This window comes from Trachurus trachurus (genome assembly GCF_905171665.1).
Source record: "Trachurus trachurus genome assembly, chromosome: 12".
Classification (NCBI taxonomy): Eukaryota; Metazoa; Chordata; class Actinopteri; order Carangiformes; family Carangidae; genus Trachurus; species Trachurus trachurus.
The window spans coordinates 3,301,155-3,312,664 of record NC_139908.1 but is presented as its reverse complement, the minus strand read 5'-3'; the positions used below and the strand labels follow the sequence as shown (position 1 = coordinate 3,312,664).

The 11,510-nt window shown below is 40.4% G+C and overlaps 1 protein-coding gene across 1 annotated transcript; it reads left to right on the top strand.

Moving 5' to 3' along the window:
* Positions 1–2,543: 2,543 nt before the first annotated feature.
* On the top strand, positions 2,544–11,445 carry LOC310995023 (uncharacterized protein; the record flags this gene model as incomplete). Its single annotated transcript, XM_083983952.1, has 5 exons — positions 2,544–2,851; positions 3,069–3,227; positions 3,441–3,533; positions 4,308–4,382; positions 11,434–11,445. Exons 1-5 carry the CDS (start codon positions 2,750–2,752, stop codon positions 11,443–11,445), a joined length of 441 nt encoding a protein of 146 aa, XP_083840078.1. The 5' UTR covers positions 2,544–2,749.
* Positions 11,446–11,510: the final 65 nt, after the last annotated feature.

Sequence of the window (11,510 nt, the reverse complement as noted above, 5' to 3'; positions counted from 1 at the left end):
AGTGAAAGAATTTCCTGTCGTGGAACCTGTGGAGTTTGTCACTGAGAAGCAGGGTCAAAATATAGTTTACATTCCACTGTTTAAAATGCTTCAGGCACTGTTGAGCAGAGACGATGTTTTAGACAAGGCTCTCACCACCACCAGCAGCTCTAAAGAAAGTGGATACAGTAACTATAGGGATGGTTCTCACTTTAGTGAAAATGCCATTTTGTCAGAAGACGAATTCAGAATCGCCCTGGGTTTGTATATTGATGACTTTGAGGTTGCAAACCCACTTGGAACATCTAAGAAGAAGCATAAGTTGTGCGCAGTATATTGGGTTCTTGCAAATCTACACCCAAAGTACCGCTCATCCCTTCATGCCATACAGTTGGCTGTTTTATGCAAGGTAAACACCGTTAAAGAGAAGGGGTATCATGAAGTCCTACGTCCACTTATTGAAGACCTAGCATCACTTGAGGAGAATGGAGTTTATGTTGAAAAGTTGGGAGCAAGCATTAAGGGGACTGTGCTGTATGTTGCAGCAGATAACTTGGCTGCCCATGCATTGGCGGGATTTCAAGAGAGCTTTATTGTGGAGAGAATGTGCAGGTTTTGTATGGCCACACGAGAAGAAATACAAACTAAAAATGTCAGCTCAGGTTTTTACATGCTGAGAACCAAAGATGCCCATGACAGACAGGTTCAGGAAGTGAAGCAGGACCCATCTAAAGTAGCACATTGTGGAGTCAAAGGCGGATGTGTACTTGGTGAAAACTTGAAATATTTTCATGCTGTAGATGGATTTCCTCCAGATATTCTTCATGACTTTTTGGAGGGAGTGGTCCCATTTGAACTGCACCTGTGCATCCAAGATCTGATAAAAAAGAAATACATCTCTCTTGAGACACTAAATCAGGCCATCAAAGAATTCCCATATTCCTTTTCTGACAAAACAGACAAACCTCAATCAGTTCCAAAGACATTTGCCTCAAAGAAGACAATAGGAGGAAACGGCCATGAAAATTGGTGTCTAATCAGATTGCTTCCCTTAATGATTGGGCATCTTGTACCTGAGGGAGATGAGACGTGGGAGGTGCTCATGGCTTTAAAAGATGTGCTTGAATTGGCTGTATCTCTGAGATTCACAGATGAGTCTTTGTTCTATTTAGAGTCTAAACTATCAGAGCACAGAGAGTTACTACTTAATGTTTTTCCAGCTTGCAGACTCCGGCCAAAGCATCATTATATTGAGCATTATCCCCACTTGACAAAAGTCTTTGGACCTCTCATAGACACGTGGACAATGAGGTTTGAAGGGAAACACAAGTTCTTCAAAAAAGTCATCCATGAAACACAGAACTTCAAAAATGTTCCCCTAACTTTGGCAAGGCGACATCAAAAGATGATGGCGTACCATTTGGACTGTGCTTCATTTTTCAAACCAGCACTCCAAGCAAACAAAGTAAAGAGCATAATGATTTCTTCCCTCCCAGGGAACATTCAAGACATTTTGCACCAAAGATGTGGTCTCCAAAACACAGTCCTGTCAGCTGTGTCTGTCAATATTGATGGAATAAACTACGCTGCAGATATGGTGGTTTCTGTAGGTTCATGTGGAGGGCTTCCAGAATTCAGACAGATTAAGCAAGTGCTAGTGATTAATGCAGACATTGTTTTCTTGTGCAAACCAATGACTGCATGGTATCATGAGCATCTTCGTGCTTATGAATTGACACAAAGCAGCACAGGCTTGGTTGCCTCTCAGTTGACCGAATTCAATGATGTTTTTCCTTTGTCGGCATACAGAGTCAGAGGCACGTTGTTTGTTTCTTTGAAACATTACATATTATGCTAGCCGCACTAATTTTATGGCTCTCTGTTTTGTAGGACTATGGAACAGAAGTGGCCAATCAGAGTCATCGTCACTGATTGTGACATTAGAAGAATCAGTCTTGATCAGAAACCAGACAACCTTGAGTCTCTTTTGGAAATCTTGAAAGTTAAACTGGCACTACCATATGATTTCAACCTACAGTTTGAAGACCCACTGTTTAACAATGCACTCTGCAATCTGACAGATGTGTCAGAACTGCCAGATCGAGCCACACTGAAAATTGTAAGTCTTGAGTCCCTCTCTTCAGTCTCTAGCATACTGTCCTCACCGAGCACATCTGACACAGACATACTGTATACAAGTGAAGAAAAATCTCAGTTGATGAGGCCGGATCCATGGCCATCTGCATTTGATGTTCCAGAATTCTCTGTGGATGTAAATTTCCGACTGAGACAGGGAGACCTTGCCTATATGAAGGATGGAAGTCGGATGGATGTTTCTCGGGACATGAAACATGTGATCTTAGAAAGACTTGCAGAGACAATGTACAAGTACACAGCATACCCCACAGAGGAACACTGTCAAGAAGTGGCCTCTGCACTGATTGCAAAACATCCCTGTCTGAAAGAAGCTGGATCCCCCACTGGATACTGTGGATGGAAAAATAGCATAAAGTTTAAGATGGGGAATTTCCGTACCAAAATGAGGAGATCTGGAATGGCAGACGTCACGGTGAATGGCAACAAGAGGACTAGGGATTTCCCTGAAGGAGCGCCATCATGTAGTAACATAAAAAGGCCAAAAAGAAGTGAGACAAATTTCTTGCCAAATTTTCCTGATGGTGAAAATGCAGATAGTCTTGAGTCTGTTAGAAGACAGCTTGAAAGTGAAGCAAAGAAAAGGCTTCCGGACTCAGCCAATGTGAAGACATTGATGGACCAGACATTTTCTTTGCGACGTAAAGAAATCGTGGAGGAACAGCCTCCAGTTAAAAGGATGATGGAACGCTGGCCTGCGCTGTTCACAGAAAGTCAGGTATCGCCCACTGACACTGCACTATACTGAACCACAACACAAGTAATCATTATTTTCATTGTAAATTACTCTGTTTCGTTAGATTGTTTGAATGATTAATTGATTTATCATTGAGTAAATCTAGTCATTACTTTTTGAGAAATGTATTGTATGTGACAGTCAAATAGGAGTAGTTAGCTAAATAGAGTCCTTTGGATGTGTTTTTTTGTTTCTTAAGGTGTTTGCCGAGTTCTACAGAGTCGCCAGTAAGAACCTCAAGAAAGAATTCTACGAAGCTCTGGACCACCATACCTCTCGTCTCATTGACCTCTTCAAATCCAAAAAAGGAGCTGTCGGCCAATCAATTGATCGCCTCCTCCAGCCAATCAATACACAAGTAAGTGTTTGAATTTCTTCATCATTACCACCTTATGGTAGTGTGCTTGCAAGCTTCAACTAGGCCTACTTCTTCTACTACAGTACAAGTAATTGTTTATAATGAACGTTGTAACTAGAGCACACATAGATCCACAGACATGTTTTTTTCCCCCAAATAAGTTTGCTTTCATATAGTCTTCTGCTTATTGTTTTTTGTCATTTTTTCCATTAGACCAATGACATCACCGCAACACGCACTGCTGTCCTGCAATGTCTGCCCCTGTATCTTGGAGATAATTCCGACGAATTCTTCCTCAGATGTCTAGTAAGTACATTTATAATGATCATGATATGACCATCGTACAGTGCACATTTTAGGACATCATCAGACCTCAGGTTCAGTTCTCAGATTTCAGAAAAAAAACAGCATTGTTCAGGTCTGGTGTATATATTTATATATATATATATATATATATATATTAAGAAAAAAAATGTTGTCAGGGCTTAAGTCTAATGCACCTGGACTGCAAAAAGCCAATAGCAAAATCCCTCAAACTAAGATCAAGTTAGGTATTATAGCCTGTATTCACACTTTGCAAACCAAACATATTTAAGTGGGGATGTCACAACAACAAGTGACATATTTTTAATCGGTTGGGAGTTACAAACAAATTTGATGTCTCACATGTGATGCTGAAGGAAAGCAATTTCCCATCTTAGTCTATGGTGAAAATGTTTTATTTCCATTTCTTCCTGATATAAAATTTGGTTTAGAGGGTTTTATCACTAAATTGCAACTACACATTTATGTTTGAAATGATTTTCAATGCATGCAAAGTTTGAGCCAAATCTGAGCTTCCCAGATGAAGTTGTATAGTGTTTTTTTGTTGTTGTTTTTATTAATGCTTTTTGTGCAGGCTTCGTGCTGAAATGCAGCCATTTCTACCTGCTCATAATCTAAAGACCTCTCTAAGACAGTATTCCAGAGTTGTGTTTTCTTCTATGTGATTTTGTGCAGGCACATCAAAGTGAACACACTATAACTGTGCGTCTTAGCATCCTACCTGAATTTATTTGTGTTCTTTTATTTTGAATGCAGGATTCGGACACTGTAGATGACGTCACCCAGGTGCCTGTTGGGGTTCTTAGAGTCATGTCTGAGGACCTTCCACCAGTGATTAACAGCATTGCAATCATCCTTGAAGGAAACATTGTCATGGATGAGATTCCCACAACCTCTCAAGCAATTTGTCTTCTGTTCGGCTTAATATATGCACTCCATCTGGATTACCCAAAAGGTATGAAGAACACATTTGAGTTCATCCAGAAGATATTGTTGAACCTCGGACAACAAAAGCTCAGCCCAAAACTGCAAACATTAAAAAATGCTCTTTTGGCCTAGATGTTGTGGCTAGGGCTAGGGATAGCTATACTGGTTGTCTACAAAAGTGTGATGTGTGAATGAGTGTGAGTTTGATGAGGCTGAACAGTTAACAAAACATTTTTGAATAAGTCATGCATTTATTTTTACTGTATTTAATATTATGTTTTACTTGCATCTTTTTTTTTACGTTTTGATAATGAAACTGTGACAGCCTTTTTTTGTGGAGCTGCAGAGGTCTCCATATTGTTTTCTGAAGAAATAAGAAAATATGTTTGATACACAACACAGTGAGAATGATCCCTCTAACAAAAAATTACAATTGTCACAATAACTGTCAAAAAAATGGCAGTGTTTTGATTTTTTTCTTTTTATTCAGCCTCATTTCATTCCATACTCATCTGGTTCAGTATTATGGGTGTGAAGTTACTGCTACCTCATAATTGCAGAAAGGGAGGAGGTACTTGGGGAGCCCACAGTATAAAAAAGGTTAATGGAGACCAAAAGTAAACCTATCACTATCTATTGAGCTACCTGCTTGTTGTATTTGTTTGCTGTTTTTGCATTTGCGATTTGAAAGCATAAAAAAAGTTTAAAGGAAGACATCCTTATGCAGGTCACATGACCCTGCCATCAGCGCAGGTGTTACATAATTTCCAGTGAGTAAAAACTGTTGAAAAAGAGCATACAGTATGTGATGTTTAGTATTAAAATATAGTGTGCCTCTGTAACACAGGTTGAATATATCGAAGTTGTTAAAGAGCTGACTTATGTATGCACAAGTACAGTTCTATGTAATAATACAGTTTTAATTATCAGGTTTCAATCAGGTTTTATTCAGGTTTTAAACTTTTACAGACTAAATGTTGCCAAGTCTGTTTGTTCGTTCAGGAAAATGTCCATTGTGAATCAAAAGCCTTCTGTTAGCTTACATCCAGACCAATCATTACACCTTAGTCACACTCATTCTCACTCTTAAGTCTCACTCATTCTGTCATACATCACGTACTGATTTTCACTCATACTGACATACACTTTCTGTCTCACTTACACGCACACTCATCGCACAGTTGCACTCTCTTACACTCAGTCTCCCTCACAAACACATAATATTGAAGAAATAATTTAGAGAAAGGCATAATTTAGCAGGAATCTGAACCAATCAGGAATCTAGAGGGAAGGATTAGCCTCTAACTGGTTAGCATCATTTATTCCCCGTTTTCTCTCCCCTGCATTGATTGGCCTGGCTTTCTACTAACAGAAGGGTTTGGACTAAGGCTCAACAATTAATCGCAGTATAAACAAAAATTGCCAAATGGCCAAGTACTATTATTCAAATTACAGTACAGTATATGTAATTTTTTGATAAAGTTCAAATTAGGTAAACCCCATTAAAAACTAAGTATTATGTGGTGCTAAAGAGATGGTCTGACCTTTTGTTTATCTATCACCTGCAAATTGTTCAGCCAAACTTGACCTTTGATGGTCTCTGTCTAGAGAAGTTTCAGAATGAACAGCATGTTGAATGTTGTTATTGTTGTTTACAAATACTGAAATAAAAAAAAACATGTTCATAATGCCATTTTGTGAATTCTTATTTTAAAGTTAGCTAAACTAAGGTCTGTTAAGTGTCTTTACTTAAGTTTAAGTACTGCCCACTGCATAGTATATTCAATTTATGTGACTTATCTTTATTGAGTTCCTGTAAACTTTATTGAAGTGGATTACACTAAAATACCTCAAGTAAAGTGTAATACAAATTTCAAGTGATGCCCACTTGTTTTGGCAGAATATATTAAGTTAATATGACTCAAAGTATTTGAGTTGTAACAACTTGATTTGAATTTAACTTTACTAAGATACATTAAGTTCTCACAACTACAAAAAAAAGTACAGTTCACTTAAATATAATAATTTCACACTACTTCACACAATTAAGTTCGTTTACTTACTTTTCCCAAGGTAATCGGTTTCCTAAATTTCTTTAAGTAAACTCAACTTGTTAGAATTTACAGTGTGCCATGTGGTGTCGCCATGTTTTTACGTTCAGTGGCAGCGTGACGGTAGGAAACCACGGAAACTCAGCGGAGACACCGGAGCTGTCGGCTCAGGTGGAGGTGACGTCTGTGAACAGTCACCGCGGTAACGCAGTGAGGAGGAACGGAGCGTTACACTGATGCTGCATTCACCTGCAGTCGGGCAGACAGCCGTCGCTAACAAACCAGATGTCATTTTAGTCACAGAAATCCAGAGAAAGCCGGTAAAACAATACCACATCACCATGACAACATATTGTCACGTGTATTGTTTTGCCTCATGCTGACACTTGTTTACATAGAGGCTTGTTTATGCCGTTACGTGCAGCGGCTGTCGTCCGTCTGCCCAATTTCAGGTGAATGCAGCATGAAAATAATCGTACTTTTCATACTGCATTCACCTGAAATTGGGCAGACAGCAGAGATTTCTACAACCGCAACGCTAGATGGGAGTAATTCCTACTCAATGTACAGATGTTACTGGTTCAAATTTGCGGGGTTTGTCCTGCACTGCAGGATCGCGTGATCGCGTGACTTTTCACCACAACTGTTTTCCTCTAGGTGGCAGCACCGTACTAAATACTGCTCAGACGTTTTGGGGACAATGCTGACAGCCTGATAGCCGCGATTAGGAGTGGCGCTGTTCATGATACAGAATACAAGAGGATGAAAGGAGAACTAGCTGCAGACAGTAAATAATATAGTAGCCTAGTTTTTCAATGACAAAATGTAACGACGGCAGCTACAGTAGACTATAGCCCACGTCTCACTCTCTTTTTTCGGTCATCTGTCTCGTCATCTCCAAAATGTGTTTTTAAAATGAGCCAACTACAGTACTGTGCAGTAGTGCCGCAGATTTCTCACTCCGCACCTTGTTTGAGAGTGCAGCTGGATGATTTCTTGTGAATGAACGGGTCTGTGTCACTTTGGGGCTGGGCGATAAAACATAGGATAAATAACTTTCCCTCGATAGAAGACGCGGCCGATACAAAGTGACACCGTCAGCCATGCAGCCGGCCTGGACTTTTTATTTTTAATTATGAAGGATCATCTGCGCAAGGCAAAGATGATAGCATCAACAAAACACGGCGTAACACACGCGGCTGTATGGGACAGGCTTTTATTTAATTCAGAACAAACCGCTTAGCAAAAATGGAAAATATAGTCTATAATAATTAATTGATCTGTTGTTTGGCCACTGTTTGAAAATAACCCGAATTATGAGCAAATAATCTGATCCAGAACAGCAGTCATAATCAGACTTCTTCTAAATAAACCTAAACATTAAATAACTGGGTCAGGTCGGACCATGGGGTTATTTTTTCTCTTCTTCTTCACAGGAGAAGAGGAGGCTATGTGCAAAGTACCACATTAACATCTCTATTCATATAACGCCCATCGAAACAGCTGATTTACATGTCGGCCGTTAAGGCAAGGCAAGGCAAGGCAATTTTATTTGTATAGCCCGTTTTTACAAACAGTTTGTCTCAAAGGGCTTCACATGGCATCGTAGCAACATCCTCTGTCCTTAGACCCTCACATCGACTGAGGAAAAACTCCATGGAAACCCTTTTAACAGGGAAAAACAGGAGAAACCTCAGGGTGAGCAACAGAGGAGGGATCCCTCACCCAGGACGGACAGACGTGCAATAGATGTTGTTACAGACAAGAAACAGTTTACAGTTTGTCACAGAATGTGCGGAATATGGAAATGTTAACACATGGCGATTGGCCATTCACGCGGCTTTGTTCTTGGTTTCGGCCAATCAGCTTATAAGCACATGGCTAATTATCAGCTTTCAACCAATCGCACTGTTTTAATGTGTGTGTGTGAAAGTTATTTTCTTTAGTTCATTTTCGTTTCTTTTGGATTTTTTTTACAACAATGTATCAATATAATATTGTTTTCGTTTCATTTCGTTATAAAAATCAATCCCTTTTCTTTGAAACAATGAGATTGAGCAGCTAAAACTCAATAAACTCAACCATGGCTTGTCTTATTGTTAATCTGAACGCACATGTATAAAGGGCAGAGTCAAGGCAGCAGATAAATCACAAAACATCAACGCGTCCGTGAGCACAGCGCACCTCCTCTTCTCCTGTGAAGAAGAAGAGAAAAAATAACCCCATGGTCCGACCTGACCCAGTTATTTAATGTTTAGGTTTATTTAGAAGAAGTCTGATTATGACTGCTGTTCTGGATCAGATTATTTGCTCATAATTCGGGTTATTTTCAAACAGTGGCCAAACAACAGATCAATTAATTATTATAGACTATATTTTCCATTTTTGCTAAGCGGTTTGTTCTGAATTAAATAAAAGCCTGTCCCATACAGCCGCGTGTGTTACGCCGTGTTTTGTTGATGCTATCATCTTTGCCTTGCGCAGATGATCCTTCATAATTAAAAATAAAAAGTCCAGGCCGGCTGCATGGCTGACGGTGTCACTTTGTATCGGCCGCGTCTTCTATCGAGGGAAAGTTATTTATCCTATGTTTTATCGCCCAGCCCCAAAGTGACACAGACCCGTTCATTCACAAGAAATCATCCAGCTGCACTCTCAAACAAGGTGCGGAGTGAGAAATCTGCGGCACTACTGCACAGTACTGTAGTTGGCTCATTTTAAAAACACATTTTGGAGATGACGAGACAGATGACCGAAAAAAGAGAGTGAGACGTGGGCTATAGTCTACTGTAGCTGCCGTCGTTACATTTTGTCATTGAAAAACTAGGCTACTATATTATTTACTGTCTGCAGCTAGTTCTCCTTTCATCCTCTTGTATTCTGTATCATGAACAGCGCCACTCCTAATCGCGGCAATATGTGATACATAATCATCAAGTCATAAAGCAAGACAGGCTTTATCATATTACAATAGTTTCTGTGATTTAGGCAGTGTATACAGTAGTTAGTTCTAGTTTAATAGCCTAGAGTTTAAGCTGTGGATTACTGCACAGATCACTGAGTCATCCGCCTGTCGTCCTCCGTTCTCACAGATGCCACCTGGCGGTTGTTTTGGCACATTGAGGCTTTTCATTAAAACCTCTTGTCTCGCCAAAGAAAAAAAATGCATGAGTCTTGTGCCGTCTCGCGTGGACCACGCGTGAAGTCCGCAAATTTGAACCAGTAACATCTGTACCTTTAAAGGGACAACGAGGAGTTTCTATTCGGTTATAAAAAAGTCTCACGTTAATGTGGATGAATCTCCGCTACCCACACTTGTTAATGAGCCCATTTTCGATAAATATATCGTTCTGTCTCTATCGTTATCTTGTTATTATTAGTGGTGGCGGAAATGCTGGTCGAGCCGACCAGCATTTCCTTCGTTGCGAATCATGAGAATAACGCAGCCGCATCGCCGTTTATGGTCGGAACTACGGTGGTATGTGAACCTCTTTGAACCTCTGACTTTAATTATTGATGAATGAAAACATGAGTCCGTCTTGCGCCCGGTCAAAGAAATGTACGGTGCGCGCGGAGGCTCATAAATGTAGTGTGAAAACGCTTCGCTTTTCCAAAACTCCTCGTTGTCCCTTTAAAGAAAACACACAGACACAATGAGCTGCAAAACCTCCCAACACAACTTTGTGTTACTGGGGACACAATAAAGTGAGGGACCAGTCTGGGGCCTTTAGTTGTTGTTCTTCTTGACTTTAGAAGTTGTGTAGACAGCTTCCTGTTAGTGGGTCTGACAATAAGCTGAGTTTGTTTGGTATTTGTATGGTATTGACCATACACATCATCACACTTCTGTTGTGTCGTGAGTTTTTGTCAAACTGATGAAGTTGTTTTCTGAATGTTGGAGTCTTTGATGTGTTTTGTGGAGCTGCAGTGAGTTGAGTCCTCAGGGCCACCGTACCTGCCTCTTTGAAGCACAGAGATAATTTCACCCTGCTCCGTTCACACTTTGACCGTTTCGTCTATTTACAACTTATTTAAGCCATTTAAAGAATAAAAAAATAAACTTTTCTGGCTGTTGTTTAGTCGTCAACTGTCCCACTGTGAAAACAAACACCTGAACTAACCACATTAACAGTCAAAGGAGATTTCTAGTTGCTCTCTCACATATTAAAACTCACAAAGTGATGATGCAACATCAGGAGCCACCAGTTCAATGTCTCGCTCAAGGACACTTCACACTGTCTGATGCAGATATTCAACTCTCCTGCTGTTTTTTTATTACAGGCACCTGAACTAACCACAGATGCTCATCTTTTATTTTATTTTTTTATTCAGCTGTAACTTTTTTTACCTTGGAAACATTTTAGTTTTTTATTGGAAATGGTGTCAGATAAAGACGGACCGTCCTCCTGTCCTCCCCTGACACCTTATTATCGCCGTCCTCACAGCTGGAGTTGTAGACTAGTAACATCTGGACCAGGACACAGATGTTTGGTTTCACTCGTCATTGAGAGAAAAGTGTGCTGATATGATATTTTTTCTTTTTTTTTTGAGGATCCACTTTGTCGGTTCTTTTGTGCCTCCGGCCTTTGAGCCGCTGTGTCCACCGACGCAGCGTGAGCCGAGTGTCTTTGAAGTAAACGCTCTCTGGGGCAGGTTTCAGGTTTTATATTGAGGATGCAGCAGCAGCAGACACGACACACACTTCAACAGACCTCCTTTGTGTTGCTGCTGCCGAACTGGTCTGCATCAAGTGCCATTAAAGCCACAGCGGAGCCGGAGCGTGTTCCAGTGATGTGGACGTGAGGACGCAGACAGATCAGTCGTGTTCACTCACCGACCCGACCCTCCCCTCGTTTCTTTTTTCTTCAGCTTTTGTTCTGTTTTCTGTTTTCTGTCTTTCACAGGAAGAAGCCTGATCCGGCGGGATGCTGACGGCGAAGGAAAAAGAGGGCAGCATCTATATTTGAGTCACTCTTCTCCT